Here is a 19,752-nt window from a genome sequence, read left to right as displayed (position 1 = left end):
TAAAGAGTATACTGCGGGGTGTATCTCAAATTCAATTGTTGATATATGAATCTTGTGTATAGAACTTCTAAAGTTCGTCGGGTTTCGTGCTCGTCAGAGGTTACTATTTTATTCCACGGCCATGTTAAATGAACCACCAAGCTGGCATTAAGAGGATATTGACTTAACTAATGATTCAGTACCAGCCTTACGGTCAGAGTAACGCTGTGGCAATATTCTCTTATTCACAAAGTTGGTTATCATCTAACTTGGCTCATACGATCATCAGAGGTCTCCTTTAACAAATAGCAGGGTACATCTTGATGTCGGCCATTGGCGGTGTGGATTTCTCTGGCTTAGCATGTTCAATGTAGACATTCTCTATAGACACGATTGTCATATGTTTCATTTTGCTAATGCTTTTTGTCTGCTTTGTATCGTCTTTTTAGAGTAATTAAGAGTCTTGGATGAAACTTTCAGGGGTGTCACATTTAATTAGTGCCCGTTATCACTTTTTACCTACGAACGAGAATGAATGGATGAGCATTTTTTCGTTCTAAATCGATTTGAATCATCGTTCATGTATTATCAACTTGAGATTTTTTAACTAAACCTTCTGTTTCTTTTATTTTGATTTTAGTGTTGAAAGCATTGACTGCCATGCCGATTGTGACCGGATTATATGGAACATCGACAGCGAATCATGCGCTCTCAACTTAAAATTTATCGCCGCAAGGCCAAGACGGTAAGTGTCAACCCTGAGAGTTCATCTCTATCCTCAATGTCTGAAAAATATAATGATACTTGTCTTCATTTTGTGCTACATATAAATGTTGTCCGTAGTGCAGAGCAGCAGATTCTGCATTCGCTTTGGTTGTGGAGGCGAAGATGTTTGTAATGTTCAAAATAATGTACCGCGCTGATATAGTTGTAAGTAACAACGAACTTGAATCGACGGTTCATTGAATGTGCACTTTCTTTAGAAGCAAGTGCACTAGTGCATGACCTGCAGAGAGAGAGAGAGCGCATATTTGGTTTCGCAGCATATCACCAACCGCGTTGATCCTATTTGCTGAAGGCGACATTTCCACTCACTGATGGCGCAGAGAAAATTCCCGCCAGAAGATCAAGTTTGAGTTCAATCAACTCTTTCTCGGTTGTCAAATATCGAGAGTCAAAATCAATAGTAAAACCAGCTATGTCAAAAGGTTTTGTAAATGATCATGTTACACTTGACATGCTTCAGTTGTGCGTCACAATTCGGGATACTACAGTGTTTTGCTTTAAAGACACTGCTGTTTATGGTGGGAGTCCCCGACTTGTTTGCCTCCCCCGACAAGGAAAGCTTTGCCAGTTTGACTTCCCTAGCATCCTTCCAAAATTTGTATAAAAAAGAAAGCAAACAAAAGGAAAGACCAGTTGAAAATATCTTAGTTTTTATCTTCGCCACACAAAAGAAACCAGTGCTGGCTCTTATCAGCTTCGAAGTCCTACATAGCGCAAGTTTATTGATTGATCTGTCACGATCCTTGAATGGTTTGACTGTGGTCTAGGATGCTGGGGTGCGTACTGCTATCTGGTTGGTTGCCCCGCTGCGAAACTGTGACCAGACAAACACTCCACAGTTAGTTTTTGACTCTTCATCATGTTGTCCATCCCAGAATTTCAGCGAAATAGTGCTTTTGGATTCTCGTTAAATTCAGGAGTCGTAGCAATCCTCGTTAACTATAGCAGATGGTTTAACTTAAAGATTCTAGTTCCAAACTGTTTCTAGTTTTACAATCTGCGAGTTCGTGGCAGATACAAGTAATATCTTCCGAACGCCAGATTGCACCCCCACTAACCTCCGAAGATTCGAAAGCTTTTAAGTACAAGGCGGGTTCATAAATTGCGTGTGAGCGATTGTCAATTCATTACATAAGTCTACAATCAGCAACAAAGCCATTGCAAAGTGGAAAAAGAATGTGTTTTGAAAGATTACTGTGTTTTAATCAACAAAAAAAAACCCTGCTTATGGTCATAGTCCCTGACTTATTTGCCTCATTCAGCAATAATTTAATGCACATTACCAAACTAGACATTAGGGAACCTAATCCATGAATTTAATAGACAACCCATTATCCACATAACAACAAAGCACGTGATAAAATAGAGCTACTACTACGGTGGTGGTGCAGAGGCTAGTAGGCCTGGTGGGCTTTTGAGGTGGCCACTCCAAGTGGATGAGGAATTGCGAAGCCTCGGAATTCCCGCGCCACCACGTCGATTCCATGTCAGCTCCAGCTTGGCAGTGCCCTATAATTCCCGCTGAGAGACTTCCGAGCGCGCGTTGCCTGGCGTTACGAATTTCGTGGGTTTGGCGGGAGGTGTCCCGATTGGCGCCACGTCGTGTTGAATCCTCATTCATGTGGGTGTGCTTCTTTTCATTCGATCGACAAGTAGGCTTGGATGTGGATGGAATCCGTGTTCCAGGGACTTTGAGTTGAGAACGAGTTCCCCAAAAACGAGAGAACGGTTAAATTGAAGGAAGGGCCCGTCCGAAGAGGCGCGGGTGGATGCTTGGGCACGGTCATGGGGTTCATTTTATTGGAATGGAGGACATCAGGATTCGAACCCATGCCCTATTAGAGCAAATCTAATTATGATTTAATGTGATTAACACATAAATTTGCCTGAATTTTTTTTTAAAATTTTGTGCGAACACCAAGAGTTCAAGCTAAATTCACCGTTCCAAACCTTTCAACCATTTAGTATATATCTAGTAAATAATATATTTGGTTAGATGGTTGATTTTAACATTCAAAGAATTTAAATAATATCCAAATATTTTATCGAAATTTTACTCTATGGGGTTTTTGTACAATGTGAGATTTTATTAATTTTTTCAATTTTTTTTATTTCAATAAAGAAACGTATTAGAATATACATGAAGAGAATATACTGGCTCATCTCATTAATTTTTAATTGAAAACTATTTTGTCCCAAGATGAATAAGTTAAGTTTTAGTGCAATGTAACTACACAATTTTTAAATTGTATACATGTACATACAAATAAATGTTTCTATTTTATAATCAATTCTATATAATATAATAGAATACTAAATGCTTGCATGTAAAATATTTATGTGTAGTAATATAGTCATTGCAAAATATAATCATGTTTGAAGAACAAATATTCTAACACCATTTTTGGTTTGATATTTTTTAAACGAGATTTTAGTGATTTTTTAATCTATTCAATTTCAGTGAATAAATGCAACAAAAACATTAAATTTCAATATCTTTTTTTATTGAAATTTGTATTTGGAGTTGTTTGGCTTTTGAATTACTTCAATTGTAGAATCATGCATTTTTTTTGTTTTTGCAAATCATATGGTTGGAAAAACAATGGAATTGATAGAATGTAAGTATAGAAACAAAAGAGAACAACTAATTTCTTATAGTGATTAAAGGAATTTTGCTTGAATAACATTTCAAAGCATATGGCAGAGCATTGCCATGTGTAGTTCCAAGAGTACAACAATGCTGGATAAGAAATAAAAAAACAAAAAATCTTTATATTTTTGTAACACTCCTCTCACAAAGTATAATAGATGCTTATTTAAACAACAAAGTGTTGTTGATAGATGAAAACATTGCTTATTAGTCTTAAAATCAAGTGTTAAAGTAATTATCCAAGACATGTTTGTTAGCAACAAAGAAGTGATTGTTGGAGATAATGCAATGGGAGTATTTTTATGTATTTATTTATTTATTTTTCTTTTTATTTATAAAAAGAAAAGTATTGGTACCCAAATCATTATTGTATACAAAGTGACTTTCAAAAATGCAATTCAATTTAATTATATTTTTTTTTCTAATGCATGGCTTATTATCTTAGCATATTTTTTGTGTGATCAAGGAGAATTGTCATTGTTTCAGCATTATTGCCAAAGTAAGATGTTTGTAGCTAAAAGAAGGTTCAAATGCATCTTGCATTATTTGAACAATATTATTGCATCTCATCTGTGACATTATGAATGAATTTTGAACATTTTCAATTACCAACAATGTTTTTATTGATGATTTTAGAAACTCCAATCTAGATTCTTGCATTTTTTTTTACATGGTGGTCATCATTTTCTTAATAAATTGTACAATGGAAAATTAATATTCTATATCATCATGAAGTTTCTTGATGCAATGTGTTTATTCAATAACTTACAAACAACTACAAGCTCTTAATTAGAGTTGTGGCAACTAAATCTATACAATACTCATTATTGGAAGCTATCTTAAACATATCATTTCATCAAGCATGAATTCCAATTGGTTTTTGCTTTTTTCACCTTTAAATATTTGTTGGCAGTATTTGTTGTATTGTATCTACAATGTCTACAACTTTTTTTTCATAGACTACCAACAAGACAAGAATTGTTTAGGTCTAATAAATTTCTCATTAGAATGGGTGTTAGACTCTAAACAATACTATTTGCTTTAGAAAGTAAGTGCATATCTTCACTAAGAGATGAAATAAACTTTACTGTGCTCTATTTTAATTCTATAGGCTTAAAATTATTAATTTATAATAATATAATTAATAATTTTATTAATAGAATTTATATGTTATATTACTTAATATAAGATAAATAAGAGAATGTCCTACATTACAAGAGCCAAGTCATGTGGTTTTAAAGCACCATTACAAGAATCTCAAAGATGTATAAAAAAAAAAATTGATTAATTATTACATGGATCACAACCATATTGAAAATAAAAGATACCTAAACATTGCTTATTATACATCAATAATGTAATGTAAATAGTAAAATGATTGATAGTTTAGTATAAATAAGTTTTTTGCACTTACAATTTTAATAAATAACAAAACAGAATTCCCTCAGAGAAATTGATTTAATCACATACAACAATTTAGTATTTACATAGTGAGATTATGAATGTGAGTCATAATTTATTTTTTTTTAGATTTTTAATTTATAGGAAACGGAATTAAACATTGTAGCAATTTATTTCATAACATAGTATTATTCATTTTCTATCTCATGAGCAAATTATTTGCAAGAGCTTGATCATGATGTAAATTTTTTAAATTAAATAAAATATTTTTATTTGAAATTTAAAATGTTTATTTTTCAATGCATAAAATCAAAGCATGTAATAAAAGAATTTGAAGCTTCTTTTAGTACTTTCATAGTTACTTTCATTGACTTCAATAATTATTTTTTCTTTGAAGTTTCTTCATTAGTTAGAATGTAAACAAGGTATCTTCTTTCTCAACAGGATATACTAATTTATAGAAAAATGTACATAGTGGATGGCTGTTGGAGGTTTGTAAAATAACTATACATATTTACTTTAGTTTGATTATGTATATTAAAGGTTATATTTATATATAATTCTTTTTGGTTCATGTAAAGTATATAAAATTTATTTATTTATTGTACTCTGGTTTTCTTCTCTGCTTCAAAGATGTAACTAAAAATAATACACACCTTACATATGGTTCTATATGTATATATATAAATATATATATATATATATATATATCAGAATGTCAAGATATACTTTCAATATCCTTCCAGCAATACAAACACACCTACTGGGCAACTTAACACTGTGTCCCATTTCTTTTTCTATAACAACACTTTGGTATACTAAATACATAGCATTAGTGTTTTTATTTAAACCCCACTAATAAATTCTCGTAAAAGATACCCAATGTGCAAAAAACTTATTCTTGTCCAATGAATAAATTCACCAATTGCAATGATAATGATCTTGTCAAAAGATGCTTAATAAGGTGGCATGTTTAGTACTACACATGCATAAAAGTTTATTCTTACAGAAAGGAAGGAATTCATTTGCAAAATAAATAAAATGAAATCAAGTAATGCTCCATTGACACTTGTTGTTGTTGCTTGCTTGCTTGCTTGTTGATTTTATTTATTTATTTTTAACAATAGATCTTTTCACTCAATGTCTCCAACAAACTCAATATCAAAGACTCTTGGGTAGTACCAAGAGCCAAAACCAATGGCAAAAATAAATGGGGAGCATGGAATTTGCTGTCTCAGCTTCAAAAAGGATTCTAAACACAAGAACTTCAAATCAAAGGTTGTCTCTGTACAAATTTAATTTATTTATTTTAATGTGCCCTGCTGTGGTACAAATAGACAGATATATTGCTGTGCACAGGGCCCATGGGGGTGGAAGCCTAATCAAAAACAAGTTATGGGGCCCGGCCAGGTGCACATCATGCAACAATTTACAGCCCACAGATCCCAGATCTCACTGCATTTCCATCCTTTCCCTTCTGCCCCAAGTGACAAAACATGCCAATGTTTCTGCTCCTAATCTCACCCAGGATGATGCCTTTGTAGGGGGGATAACAGACCACGACTCTGTCTGTGAACTGGGTCTGTGTCACATTTAAATGGAAAAATGGAAAATACATATTATGAAGCAATTTTTTATTACATCGTAATCTTCCACAGCTTGTGCAGTGACAAATATTGTGAAGACCATCGGGGGGCAACTTCCAAGGCAGGGAGGGGGGAATATGGGGTATTCTTCTGTCCACTCTGGCAGCTTCTTCTTCTTCTTCTTCTTCTGCCCTATGGATAATAGTGCCACATCCATTTGCTGTTGTTCTGGTGCAATCAGATGCTCAGCATGATGGCCATGTGAACCAAAACAGCACCATCACCACTATTTCTCCCACTACCAAATACTACCACCACCTACTACTACAACAACAACAATTACTACTATTACTACTACCACAATCTGTAAGGGCCAAGAGCCCAGCTAATTCCAGCACCCACAAAGGGGGCCTTTCAAACATCAAAGCCCCCAACAGCACTGATTCCCATGTGGCTATGGAATCACTGCTACAGAATAGCCGTGAAGGCACCCACAAATGCACACAGCGGGGCAGCCCAGTTTAACAGAGTTCCTGTTCTGATAGAGCTCTGATAAGGGCCAGACAGTCCTATAAGCGGCGCTGTAGCACACGCCGCATGGAACCTTCAATTTTACTGTGTGCCCCAACTCGGTCGTCGAAAGGGCTAATATAAGCCAAGTTGTTAAAGGCACATCACGGGGGTGGGGCACATTCCATGCCATTGACCTGGCTCCCGCACTCAGTAATGTCAGGAAAGGTGATTAGTCCGCCTCGGGTGTTGGATTTGGCTTCTCTTCCGCCACCGCCACAGAGACCTCGCTTTGTCCCACGCTACAGCTCACCTTGTTTGCAACGCTTAATTACTTTATTTTATTGTATGTTTTGCTCTGGTGCGGTTTCCGAGCTGCAGCAGCAGTCGGTTATTCTTTCGAAGCTCAGATGCCAGTGCTGAAATTGGGCTAGGGGGGTCGAAATTGTGATAAATGGTAAATTTAGGGTCAGGGGAGTGTGGCCAAGTCACAGGTTGCTGTTTCTGGTTTGCGGCAGAAGCAGGCAACGGCCTGGCGTGACAGCGAATCTCCTTGTCATGATGAATTCCGTGCAGGTTTTGAGGGCCAGTGGGCCCTCTGATAATGTCAGATCAGTTCGTAACGACTTGGTAACTATTTCCCCGTCTCACCCCCCTCCCCCTTAGTGCACACGACCCTGCGTCGCAAGAAAAAAACACGGAGGGTTGACAGATTCTACTCCATGTAGTTTGAACACTATTGCTTAGAAATCGGCGAAGCTTGGAGTTCCAAAAAACATAACAAGACCGTTCCAATACTTACCAACAGCCATGCGTGGAGAATACTCCGGTCAGCAAGCCTCGTTCTGGCTTGTAGTCATCCCCTCTCGAGCTTCATTTGCTTCTGATTGGGAATTCTGAATGCACGTCGTTATTCAATTGTATTACTAACATGCAAAGTTCGTCACATTTCGACGTTGTCTCGTTTGTGCACGTGAATAACTCTCCGCTGCACTCACTTTTTTTTTTTTGGTTAATCGGGCCGTTAGATAGGGTTTTGACCATTTCGTAATCACCTAATCTAAACAACCCACATTTGCCGCTGGCTACACAATTGTTGAGAACTCAGAAAATTTGAGGCACTGCACAAAGTTTTCGCGCAACCCTAGTTTTGTGGTGCTACTAAACCCACATCCGATCGGGTGGTGGCTTTCCCGTTAAGGCCGGATTTGTCTGGATTCGTTGATTTGTAACAGAATCCGAATTTGTTGATTTCTGACAGCTGCTTTAGAATTTTGAATGCGATTACTGTTCGTCGAAGCTTGTGTTCAAAACAAAAGTACTAGGGGTCATCCTAGTTTAATACTGTCATGGGTTCATGGGCAACGAACAAGCTCCCTCACGCCGAAATGAACAATTAACACAAAACAAAACAGAAACAAAAACATCTGTCAATATTTAAGGTTACTATTTTATCCTTTTTTTCCTTTTGTAATGCCGTCGGAGGAATTCACGGGGATCATTCGTCGATGGGTGTAATTCCTACCCCAGGCGCCTGAACATTTGAATGTATCATACCTTAGTGTTTCGACACTTAGATTTTTCCTTCCGATTGTGAAGCCACAGAGTGAGGATGGTGATCAATCCTGAGTCCGTTGGATCGCTGAGCTTCAAGCGTGCCGCAGAATCCAACAAAACGACGCAAATGAATTATGTAATTCCGAACTAGACGACATTCTGAATGGAGGAATATTTCATGAGCACTGTGGCACTTGGGTTCCTCACTCGTCCTCGATCGCTGAACACGGTAGATGAGTCAATAGCTGTAGCTGGAGTAGATCGCCCACAGACAGCACCAACAGCGGTGAAGACAAGATTGGCAAACGGAGGTGGTGAAAGAATTTAGATTGTTGCAGCCTTCCCGAAGTTCGTGCAACCACCAGGGCCGAGGCTTTGCCCCTCACCTCGCATAAAACCCTCCCTCCCCTCCTAGCCGCAGAGGCCCTCCCTCCCTCCCGCAGAAGGCTCTCATTTGAGCTTCCTCTCCTGTCGTGTCGCCGCGATCCTCTGGCATCCTCCCATCTGTCACCTGCACTTGCGCGCTTTCAACCTCTCGTGGCCTTTGTTCCCTCAATTTCACTCGAGACTGCTCCACAATCGAGTTCGCCTGGTACTTGCATGCTCTGTCAAATCGTTTCAGGGAACACGGTTGGGCTGTCGAATTTCGCGAATTTGTTTTGACCCTCTTGTTGCAGAGAATGTGCCAAGTTGGTTTGGCGCTAGTTGAGTATAACCTCACCACCCTTTTGATATAAATCAGTACTCCTTGCCTCCACGTTACAAGCCTTATTGTCGGTGGTCGTCGTGGTTCCAGATTTTTTCGTTGAGTCTGTCGTTGGGTAGTCTGGTGAGGAGCACGGCATTTCACGTGTTTCTCGTTTGAGAGATTCTTTGCTGTTGGGATCGATCTTTTTGAGCACACGATCTCCTCGCGTTGCTGCTCAATGTCGCTAGGTTGAGGTTAATTCTAACTACAGCGTTTCCGTCGTCTCGGGGCGGCGACGTCATTAGTAACCCTTGGTGTGAATTCTTTGATCCTTGATTCTTTTGTTTGAGTCCTCGGGGTCCAGAGCACTCGGAAGTTTTCTTCTCCGTTCCTGTACATCCGAATCGTTGCTCATGCTTTTGACTGCATTTCTCAACTGTTCTTGTATCGAGGCTATAGAAGCCACATGTCCACCGTCTCAATTTGTTGTTTCCTAGGATTTGTGCAGCAGCTCTTTTAACGACTGACTCGAAACCGCAAACAAAGTTGTATGACTGTTTGAGACCAAGGTCGAAAAGTATCATTTTCTCATTATTGCGACAGAAGTGACGGTCGAGAAGCACACAGATCTGGGAGGGGACATCGTAACAAAAGCAGCGAAAATAGGGAGGCCATATCTCGCCCCTTGTGCGCCGCCGGGCACATACCCGCCGGCACCGAGTTCTCCAGGCGATGAGAAGATGTGGCGCTGTCATGGCGCTACCTATGCCGAGCTCGTCGCCAACTTGCAAAGTACGTGCACAAGGGTCCCAAACCCCTCTCATGTGCATGGTCGTTTTTCCATTATGAGATCGTGCATCTCGGGAGATGCTGTGTAGGTTTTGCTCGAGCCCAACTTACAGGCTCGGTTTAAGGGTGGAAATGTGTATTGTTACCGGAACTTACGAAGATATCGCCTTTAACGCTTTAGTTGTGTCTGCAGAGCATGGCATCTTAACCTCGCCAGAAGCGGCTGTTGCTATGTCCAAAGTGGACAGGAAGATCTTTGTTCCAGATTCTAAGCTAGCTTACCACGATGCTCCTCAAGTAATAGGTAATGTTTTGAGAATATGAGATGGAGGTTTAAGTAGGGCTCGTCTACCTTGTAAACTTATCACTTGAGCAGGTTCACTTCGCAATTTGAATGTCTATACGTGTATCAGAGACTTTTGGAAGAAATTTGAGAGTTTTATGCAGCTTTCACACGAAGGGAACGACGAATTGACAGATGTAACTCGTCTGTGCTTGGTGTTTCAGGTTATGGAGCAACAATTTCTGCGCCACACATGGTTAGCTTCCGTTCTCAGTAGCATTCAACTTGGTGCAATCTGTGTATCCCGTGTATCATTTTTTGCTGTGCAGGACATGATGGTCTTCAGTTTTACAAATGATTATGAACTACATCTGACTTCTGCCATTCTGTCTGCAGCATTCGTATTGTCTATCTCTGCTCGCTGATTATTTGAAGCCTGGAAGCATTGTCCTCGACGTAGGTTCTGGCTCTGGTTATCTCACTGCTGTCTTCGGCCTCATGGTATTCTGCGTGAAACCAACACCTAAGTCTATTCTTGAACGTTGCACCTGGCATTGTCTCTGCGAAGATTCTCATGAATCGGTCGGTCACTGATCCGATGCAGCAAACACATAGCAATAATTTATGTCTGATTTAAGTGGAGTGTGTCGTGTTGCAGGTTGGAGAGACTGGTCATACCGTAGGAGTAGAGCATATTCCTCAACTTGTTGAGAGGTCGATCGACGCCATAAAAATGACTCCTGCTTCGTCCCTCATGGAAATGGGCCGTCTTGTAGTTCATGGTAAGGCATTGGCGACGATCGTTTTTACTGCCTTAAAGTTGTGAGCTCCGCCCTTGTTTGTGACTGTGTTGAGGTCTTCAGTAAAGTAGTTATTCTTCATAAAGTCTGGCAATTGAAGTGGTGGGATAATGTTTTGCAGTCGCTGATGGAAAACTTGGCTGGGAAGAGTGTGGACCCTACGATGCCATTCATGTCGGAGCTGCCGCAGCGGGTACTGCTTATTGTTTTCCAATTCCTAAAACTTTTCATGGTCATTGAATCCTAATACAATACGAAAGTTGTAGCACTTATCTACTTTTGGCGACTTGTCATTGTTTCAACGGTTTTCATCAGTTTAGAGGGTCAAACTGTTGTGAGGAATGATCTTTATACTGTTTTTTTTTTTTTTTTTTTTTTTTTTTTTTATCTACGTATGATCGAAGTCAGCTGAAATCTGAAACTTTTGCATTTTGATTGGATTGTGACAGATCTCCCGGAAGCTCTGGTGCAGCAGCTGAAGCCAGGCGGTCGCATGGTGATTCCTGTTGGGACAGATTCTCAGGTGTGCCTTTCTTACATCTACTTATGTCAGTATGAAAAAGAGAATTGTTGTGGTACTCTCGTTTTGGAGTCGTGCGACTTGTTTGGGTTTCGGCTTTGTCCATTGTTAAACAGCTCACTCAGGTTTCTAACACTGCCGGTGCGAACGCTGCAGGAGCTTATGATTGTTGACAAGCTACTCGATGGGACAGTGAAGAAGACCAATGAGTTGGGCGTTCGTTATGTGCCACTCATTTAACATCCTACATAATTCTTCTGTTCGATAACTACGATGGGCAGTAGCAGGACACCAACGTTCTTAGGAATAGGGGCTTGCGAAACTCCCGCAGCGGCACCAATGACCTGTAGTACAGTTTTTATCATGCTTTACGAAGTAAGGAGGCATAGTCTTAGTGCCCTACCAGTTCCATTTAGTGGGACAATCCTAGGTTCAAATTTTGACACTTATGGTCTAATTAGGGATCCGGTCTCGGTCCCTTCCAGCGGAGGAGCTTTGCAAATTTTTGTGCGTGGAACTCATGCTTACTATTTGTTTCCTGGTCTATTCAGCTAAAGATGACTTGTTTATGCCAACTTGTTCACTTTAGCCACTAGGAATAAAGATCAGGTCGTTATTATCCTACGCATTAGTAGTTCATCTCGGAAGATGCGTGTATCATTGGCTTCTGCTCTGTCATGTCTTACTTTTTCCGTCTCAACAATCCCAGTGCAACGCACACCAGTAAATGGATTATAGATACTATCAACGTTATTTTCTGCTGCACTTTAGTCCAGACACACCTCAAGCTGATTGAAACGTTCCTTTTCATGACTTATTCACACATGTGCTCCTGCTTCACAAGTCTGGAACCCATTCACATCGTCTTCCCAATGTAAACTTTAAAAACTCTTGAATCGTGACAAAAACTATAAATGGGTGTATCCATCTTCAGTAAGTTGTGCCGCGGAAAATATAAACAAACCAGCCCCAAGGCGGGTGTTTTTATGCCAGCAACACCAGGCTTGTCGTGAATGTGTCCAAACCGATGGGAAGGAAAGAGGAGGAAAAGAATCAAGCCCAGAGTTGCAGCTAAGAGTGGAAAGTAGGGCATGCCCATGCCACGTCTGGTGGTCCCAGTATAGGATTAGTTTGACCTTGTGTTATCATTTCCATTGGTTTCAATTTCTAATTGAGTCGAAGTGTGAAACTTTCCCAGCTCCTACCTATTTGCACAGATCCATGTTAACCTGCACAAGTGTGCCTTTGAAAGCACTTCATCGCCCGAGATCATGAACTTGAATATTGGGAACGGCGTGCGTGGCTAACACTTGGCCTTGGCCACGGTGGCATTACTTTAGGGTCTTCAATAAAACCGATGTAAGCGGCAAAGTTCCCTTCAGAGCCGATCAATATCATTTCTCGAGGCAGCAACGTTTCATGAGTTATGAGTTCTCAGGTGAGATTATTCTCACAGATTTAAAGCTTGACTCAGCCTTTCCTAGTTCTTCTAAATTGAGGTTGAGAGAGTGCCCGGGCATTTTGTAAGGGGAGATTTGGCATAGAAAACGATGGTTCGGTGCTGGATGGTCATGCTGTGGCACTTTCTTTTCGAAGTCATGATCATCGATGCATACGTAGCAAAGCCAAATTGTAGCAGCTGACGTTCATGATTGTCAGGATTGGCATGTGATGAGTCAATTATTGCGAGAGTCTACTGCTTTTTAGCATGAGCAGGAATTCTGAACGAAGATAAGAGGATTTGGCACGAGAATCCTTCAAAGAGGATCGTTGAGATTGATATGATCATTATGGCTCGTGTGCTGGCTCCAAGCACTTTGAACAGCGCAGAGACCGAATTATTGTTTTGCACAAATAATTTGAGGGCAACGCTGTAGTTGGGATAAGAAGGAGATGGAGGAAAATGTTCATGAGCCTCTGATTCAAGCCAACGAGAGGCTTGAAGCGGCAAGAGACAGAGATCTGGAAGTGAATGGCTCCGTTTCTGTGGACATTTACGATGATGATGCAACTCCAATGGTGGCAAGCACTTCGGACGAGTGGAAGTTTATGTTTCATCGCGCCTTGTCAGGAGACGAGTTCTGTCGCAATCATTCCGAGGGTATCATCTTTATAAACCTGCTTTGATGAATCTATGATGTTTCTGATGCTACAATCTGTTCTACCAAGTTGAAAGGAATGCACACGAGCCTTAATAACAACTAAGCAATGCGTATGATGTTGGTGTTTCTTCTCTTTATTGTTATTCTCCAGCTTTGATTAGCCTATGGGTTTTAAGAACTTTCAACCGTAACAGTACTCATCTCTAGTCTCGCTGATATTAACCCTGGAGGGCAGACCAATCTGAACATATTCATTACGAGGACAGACCTCACTTCTGTAATTTAACATGTCACAGACCAGGAATACTCCACAAGTAAGTGAATAAGACTAATTTAATATCAAGTGTTCAGTACCAACATTATAAGGGTGAAGTACCTGTGGTATTTCCCTTTGTCAGTGCATTCAATCTGTTTTTGCCAAAAAGAATTATCATGATTCTTGGGCCGATTGCTTCTGTCCATAAAATGTTTAACAGCAGCCATAATTTGGTGATGATGCCGCTAATTGCAGGGAGTCGATCACATTTCCATCGTTGAAACACCTTCTCGCCTGCTTGCGTAGATGCCTTATAACACCCACGTGTAATCGGTTCTCCCTCTTCGCTCTTGTGCCAGGATAGCGGGAATACAACAGGAGGCACAGGGAAATGCTTTCGCGGTTTCAAGAAATTGATTCCATGTCAACGAGCTCAAAACTAGCCGCGAGCCTGGGTGTTATAAGGAGAGCCTCATGAAAGCTTTGCTATCAATTTTTCTTATCTTACTAATATATTCCTTTTCGTAATCAAGGAACATGGCAACCTTCAAGACTCACATTGTTTGGTCTATCTAATAACAAAGAGAATTTTAACTTTTCCGGCACACTAACATCCTCCTGCGTAATTGTTGGTGCATGGAGATTCTTGTATTGAAGTTCCTCTCTATTCGTTTGGTCATCTTTCACATCTTTGCTGTAGCTATTGTCGCATCCAGAGCGCTTAGTACACTCTTCAGAAACTGAAATCATATACCTAACACGTTTCACCTTTTAAATCGAGAGGAACGTGAAGATAAATCATTGATGCGACTTGTTCTACGTGAAACAGGTGGTTGTTGCAGTACAGAGCTGTGGGGCTAGCCAGAAGATGTCAAAGGGATACGCGTCTGCACCGAACTTTGTAGACTGGTTCTGTATATGAGAATCGTGGAGTTGTTAATCTTGCTCATTTGGCAACAAGATACAAAACCCAGCTACTGACTGTCCCTTGATCTAATGCTTTAGGACCACAAAATTGACACAATTACAAGTTCGGCAGGTTTAGCAGCAGCCCTACTAGCCGATTGGACGAAGTGGTGGATAGATCCAGCTGGTGCCATGTTGTTAGCTCTCTGCATCATTTCCAACTGGAGCAAAACGCTGAAAGAGAATGCTGGTACTTTGTCAGCTCAATTTTTCCTTATTAGCTGATATGACGAGAATGATTACATAACATGCATTCGGGTACTGTAGTGGGCCGGCCAAGATGAGAATCTGATCTTTGTTGCTAAAACTTTTGCTCCCCAGGAAGCATATCGGTAAAAATGTTCATGATTAGGCTACGTTTCAAGTGTAACGTTGGCTCGAACTTGACTCTAATCTATCTGACTTAGAGCTTTTCCTCGTTGCAAGCATTGCTGGTTGGACAATCGGCTCCACCGGAATTCCTACAACTAGTGACGTACGTAGCCTACAACCATCACCCAAAAATCCGCCGGTTGGATACTATACGGGCTTACATGCTTGGAGGTCTATACTTTGTTGAGGTAAGCCAAAGTTTTTGACAGGAAAAAACGTATGTAGTGATTACTGTTTCCCAGTCCATCTAGCATCCGACAATTGTTTAAATGCTGATGCAATTCAGAGTCGCACTGGTCAGGTGGATATAAAATTACCTGAGGATATGATGTTGAGGGAAGCACACAACATCGGAGAAACACTTCAAAACAAATTTGAGGCTCTACCGGAAGTGGAGCGGGCATATGTACATCTTGATTTTGAATGTTTTCACAAACCAGAGCATGATGGCGGATCCTTTCTCGTGTAGACAGGAACTTCTGTTGAGGCTCTTTGAGTGCCAATAGACGCAGACCAACATGGAATCTTCCGCAACCACCATTGTCTCAAGTGAAATTCGCCAGGAGGCACCTTCACCTCTTACTTCTGCTGCTTATGTGAGTGGCAGATAGATGCAGTGAATTATTGAGGCACCAAATTCAGTTAGCAACATGTTGAGGGTGAAAGGTAGGATTGCACATAGTTTTTGATTCTCACATGAAACAGTTGTACACATCTAACAGTGTTCTGTATGGAGAAGTAGGAGCTTTGTATTTTACACAAGCTAATGTTGGAGTGTAAGATTTCCAAATTTGCAGTTAATCCTTTCAGCTCAATTTTTTCCCTTCATCTTTCTCCTACTTAATGCAAATGTCTGTTAAATACTTTTGTGGGTGTGTTGATATTTTAATATTGAATCTATGGATGTATCGTTGTATTGTCTTGTATGTATTGTTTGTGTAATCAGCATCTGTATAAAAAGCTTCTTCTGTAATGTTTACCCAATAAAGTCGTCTAGCTACAACTTAACTACTTATTTTTTACTTACGTTTTTAAAATTTCTTTGCCATCATAAATTATTTGCCTAAGAACAATCTAATTTGTTGGAGTTTTTATATATTTGTTAAAAACACCTAAACTTGATGATTTTTATCATATTTCAAGAATTGGCAATAAATTGGTTATAAACTTAATTAAAAAATTGCTATTCACCAAAGGAATTTTTGTGGATGCATTATAAGGAGGAAGAAAGGGAAAAGAAAGGGAAAAGAAAAAAACTATGTAAATAATCCCAATTCTGAACCCATTACCCACCTCACTTCTAACCCCACTTAGTGAGTTTTTTCCTCAAATACCATTCCAGATTCGAATTGGATTACATCAAAAAAATTAGACTGGTACATAATATCCTACTTATATAACAAAACTTAACATATAAAGCAAGACAAATAACGCCCAGAAATTTAAAACAGATCATCTGCCACATTAATCAACATTAGAATTCAAATACATAACTCCTTGAGCATCGTTAGCAACTCCCTTATTCCACAGGAGTTGACCCCACCATCTAATTCTCATTGAACAGAGTAATGCAGCAATAAGCAGAGACTTCGGCTGAAAACATGTCATAAGATTTCATATGAAAGGGGCACAACTTTGATTACATCGGAAAGTATTCATTCTAAATGTATACAATCCAGGTAAGCATGAAGATTATGTCATCACTCTGATGGCTCTTCAAAGTTGGTCTACGTGACACAGTTTTCGGCAGATAAAATCACCGACACGGTCTCCTAGTACTAAACTACGTACCTATCAACTTGTGCTGCCACTAAGTTCCTGAGGCTGGAAGGACAACAATCCTATCTATGATCACAACAGCGTCCTTCTCGGCGTAAACACTATTGGGTATCCAAGCTAGATACTCAGAAGAACTGGCACGAACGTGGAAATAAGTCCGAAAAAGATGACGCAGACAGAGATGGCGCAAACATTCTTGCAGCTCGCTTGACGCCGAACTCCCACGCTAAGGCTCTGAATATTACAGGGAGAAGCAAGGACCTTCCAATCGCAACCGTGAAGTGCACATCAGTAATGGAAATATAAACCAAACCTAGTTGAAATGGTAACGAATGAGGATCTATGGTTACCGCTTTAGTAACCATTTTCACCGCAGGTACCATCTTGCAACTCGTAACCCAGTCAAAAGGGATGACAGAGCGAGGAATAGAAATGCTACGAATCCGAGGGCAATCGACACGCGAGCTTGAGTGCAGTAACCTCCTGCCTCCGTGCAATGGTATGCTCCGTGAATCAATGTATTCCCTGATTGTAGAAGTTGTGCCATTGCAACGCCAGCGGAGTTCGCCGAAAACAGAAGGTACGCAAATCCTTGGTCGTGGCCATAGTCGAACCAAACTTGGAAAATTTCGGGCAAGAGGTAACTGCCCTGCAAGTAAGTGTACACCGCTAGCCAGGTCTCCACAAACGAATAGATGCAGATGATTGCATTCACCGCCAAGACATATCTGCAAAGGTAGATGTCCTGAAACGGTGCTCACAAATTCTGACGAAAGAGTTTGCACGGCAAAGAAACAATTAATTTAACAAATCGAAGTGGGATGGAAGTAAGATTAGGGTTTACCTGTAAGGTTCAAAGTCATACCACGACACCTTCAGCTGCGGATTGATTCTATATCTGTTGGTTCCCATTACAACGACAGCTGCTAATGAAAAGGAGAACGTGAGAGCTCGGAAGAGGAGAAGCATGGCGTCAGAGCGACGGCGATTCTCTGCTCTGCTTTTCCCATAGAAGTGAGTATCCTTGGAGTTATTCGTTGCGCTATCAGCAGCCTCCATCGATTCAGAAATTTTTCAGAAGAGGAGAGAGGAAACCAAAGCCTTCGCTCAAAAAATTAGACCCCCATTTCAGTACGAGCCAATTCTATGCCCTCGACACCCCAACGATGAAAAGCAAACCAAGCGGTGGTGTACGCTGACGGAGACAACTAAAAACCACGTGGGGGGTTAGGGCAATCAACGTTGCTGACAATCCATGCGGCTCACGTCACGTTGGAAGTAGCGAGAGGGTCGAGAAATAGCTCTCGCTGTCTTTCTCGCTCTCTTCATCTGTCGTTAGTAGAATGCGGAGACCCACAGTTTGACATTGTAACACACTCCGATGACTACCGAGCACTGTTCCACTCTCGTCATGCTGCTGCTACTACACCCACCCACATTCCCGCTGCAAACACAGGAATAACCCGTTAATGTGCGCACCATGGGCCCGGATTCCTGCTGATTCCTGGTTCCTCTCCCCCTCCCCCCCCCCCCCCTCCAGTTTTTGACCCGATAATTCGCGCAACGGCAAGGTTAAATCCTCGGTAGGATGGGTGGTGGTGGTGGTGCTACTGCTTGCCAACCTTCGCAGTGCTTAATCTTCGTTCTCGCTAGGTTATGAAGGAAGGAGAGAAGGAAGACGACTGTGAATTTGTGTTTAGCACGATGTGCCGAACACTGAAGGCGTCGTTGTTGCAAATGTGTGTGTGTGCACACAGTTGTGTTTGTTTTACGCAGTCAGTGTGAGCTTCGGGGCAGTGGCGATGGTGGGGTGCTGTGAAGAAGGGCTTTGTTCCAATTGCAATTGCAATGGGGAGGGGGTGTTCACTCATTTCTTCGAAGGAGGAGCCCCTATAGCAATAACTCTGTGTGAACAAAATAAGCTTGCTTATTCCAGCTGGAGGAAAATATATAGATACATATATATATATATATATATATATATATATGTTGAATGGATGGATGGATGGATGGATGGTTGTTTTGTATTAATATTGATTTATCTATTTGTAAATTTATTTGTGGGGGGTTAGTGAGGGAATATGACAGTTCTGAGTATTCTGCTTTGTTTCTAATTTCGCATTTTCATTTGCTGTAAGGAGGTTATTTTGGTAGCATAGAATGATCCAAATAGATACTGCTGTTGAGATATGTTATATATATATATAGATATAGATATGGGTGTATGTGTGACAGATAAATCGAATGGTTTGGCTATTTGAGAAATATAGTCAAGGATATTCATAGCAGAGTTATTTAGTAGATTTGTTTTATTTTTTCCTGTAAAGTGTGATGACAATAATAGTTGTAAATTTAAGTCAATATATCCAAATTTGACCAAAGTAGGATAGGAATCTAGGCCACCAATTAGCTGGGACACTCTTGCATTTATTGGGGATATCTGTAAAATAGTACTAAGAGTGAATTTATGTTGATTAAGATGAGTGGGTTGAACATAAACGTGTTGTCATGTTAGATAAAACACAAATTAGTGGCATTGATGGCCTTTGATGATAGGAATAGCTATCAAAGAATGCTGTAGCAAGATAAGGTTAAATTGAGTTTGCCAAAATGATGATAAATCTGGATATATTTGTTGCAATTTATCCAATCAAAAGAATTGTATGCAAAAACTTTCCAACTAAATGTCTTAGGTTCAATTTAATTGTCTTCAAAATTAAGAACTAGT

At 40.2% G+C, this 19,752-nt stretch overlaps 3 protein-coding genes across 8 annotated transcripts; 2 read left to right on the top strand and 1 right to left on the bottom strand.

The window, feature by feature from the left end:
* Positions 1 to 8,905: 8,905 nt before the first annotated feature.
* On the top strand, positions 8,906 to 12,173 carry LOC112280471 (protein-L-isoaspartate O-methyltransferase 1). Of its 2 annotated transcripts, none has more exons than XM_024516005.3 (9): positions 8,906 to 9,061; positions 9,666 to 9,949; positions 10,140 to 10,250; positions 10,454 to 10,485; positions 10,626 to 10,730; positions 10,888 to 11,011; positions 11,151 to 11,222; positions 11,479 to 11,552; positions 11,706 to 12,173. In XM_024516005.3, exons 2-9 carry the CDS (start codon positions 9,898 to 9,900, stop codon positions 11,787 to 11,789), a joined length of 654 nt encoding a protein of 217 aa, XP_024371773.1. In that variant the 5' UTR covers positions 8,906 to 9,061; positions 9,666 to 9,897; the 3' UTR covers positions 11,790 to 12,173. The 2 variants fall into 2 exon arrangements, with proteins under 2 accessions (XP_024371773.1, XP_090105311.1); XM_090249185.1 differs by having other exon boundaries at positions 9,655 to 9,949.
* Positions 12,174 to 12,821: 648 nt separating this feature from the next.
* LOC112279869 (metal tolerance protein 4-like) lies at positions 12,822 to 16,073 on the top strand. Of its 5 annotated transcripts, none has more exons than XM_090249182.1 (5): positions 12,822 to 12,987; positions 13,363 to 13,650; positions 14,267 to 15,063; positions 15,300 to 15,433; positions 15,532 to 16,073. In XM_090249182.1, the coding sequence occupies exons 3-5, from the start codon at positions 15,006 to 15,008 to the stop codon at positions 15,712 to 15,714; spliced, it is 375 nt and encodes a 124-aa protein (XP_090105308.1). In that variant the 5' UTR covers positions 12,822 to 12,987; positions 13,363 to 13,650; positions 14,267 to 15,005; the 3' UTR covers positions 15,715 to 16,073. The 5 variants fall into 5 exon arrangements, 4 of the variants coding, with proteins under 4 accessions (XP_090105308.1, XP_090105307.1, XP_090105310.1 ...); XM_090249181.1 differs by having other exon boundaries at positions 13,209 to 13,650; XR_016502275.1 differs by having other exon boundaries at positions 12,822 to 13,650; positions 15,195 to 15,433; positions 15,715 to 16,073.
* A 760-nt stretch (positions 16,074 to 16,833) lies between these two features.
* Positions 16,834 to 18,736, bottom strand: LOC112279421 (CASP-like protein 4C2). Its single transcript, XM_024513838.3, has 2 exons — positions 17,869 to 18,736; positions 16,834 to 17,752 (listed from the first exon to the last, which is right to left on the bottom strand). The coding sequence occupies exons 1-2, from the start codon at positions 18,081 to 18,083 to the stop codon at positions 17,392 to 17,394; spliced, it is 576 nt and encodes a 191-aa protein (XP_024369606.1). The 5' UTR covers positions 18,084 to 18,736; the 3' UTR covers positions 16,834 to 17,391.
* Positions 18,737 to 19,752: the final 1,016 nt, after the last annotated feature.

This window comes from Physcomitrium patens, chromosome 3 (assembly GCF_059467195.1).
Source record: "Physcomitrium patens ecotype Gransden chromosome 3, ASM5946719v1, whole genome shotgun sequence".
Taxonomy (NCBI): Eukaryota; Viridiplantae; Streptophyta; class Bryopsida; order Funariales; family Funariaceae; genus Physcomitrium; species Physcomitrium patens.
The sequence above is the reverse complement of the archived record's forward strand: the minus strand, read 5'-3'. Positions and strand labels throughout refer to the sequence as shown.

What these genes read in the sequence shown, in the direction of transcription:
- LOC112280471 (XM_024516005.3), top strand. Translation starts at nt 9,898, where the DNA reads ATGTGGCGCTGTCATGGCGCTACCTATGCCGAGCTCGTCGCCAACTTG. An exon ending in CAATTTCTGCGCCACACATG is followed by an intron (nt 10,486 to 10,625) that starts GTTAGCTTCCGT and finishes TTCTGTCTGCAG; the next exon opens with CATTCGTATTGTCTATCTCT. An exon ending in GGGCCGTCTTGTAGTTCATG is followed by an intron (nt 11,012 to 11,150) that starts GTAAGGCATTGG and finishes AATGTTTTGCAG; the next exon opens with TCGCTGATGGAAAACTTGGC.
- LOC112279869 (XM_090249182.1), top strand. Translation starts at nt 15,006, where the DNA reads ATGTTGTTAGCTCTCTGCATCATTTCCAACTGGAGCAAAACGCTGAAA. An exon ending in AACGCTGAAAGAGAATGCTG is followed by an intron (nt 15,064 to 15,299) that starts GTACTTTGTCAG and finishes CCTCGTTGCAAG; the next exon opens with CATTGCTGGTTGGACAATCG. An exon ending in GAGGTCTATACTTTGTTGAG is followed by an intron (nt 15,434 to 15,531) that starts GTAAGCCAAAGT and finishes GATGCAATTCAG; the next exon opens with AGTCGCACTGGTCAGGTGGA.
- LOC112279421 (XM_024513838.3), bottom strand. Translation starts at nt 18,083, where the DNA reads ATGGAGGCTGCTGATAGCGCAACGAATAACTCCAAGGATACTCACTTC. An exon ending in TATGACTTTGAACCTTACAG is followed by an intron (nt 17,753 to 17,868) that starts GTAAACCCTAAT and finishes CTACCTTTGCAG; the next exon opens with ATATGTCTTGGCGGTGAATG.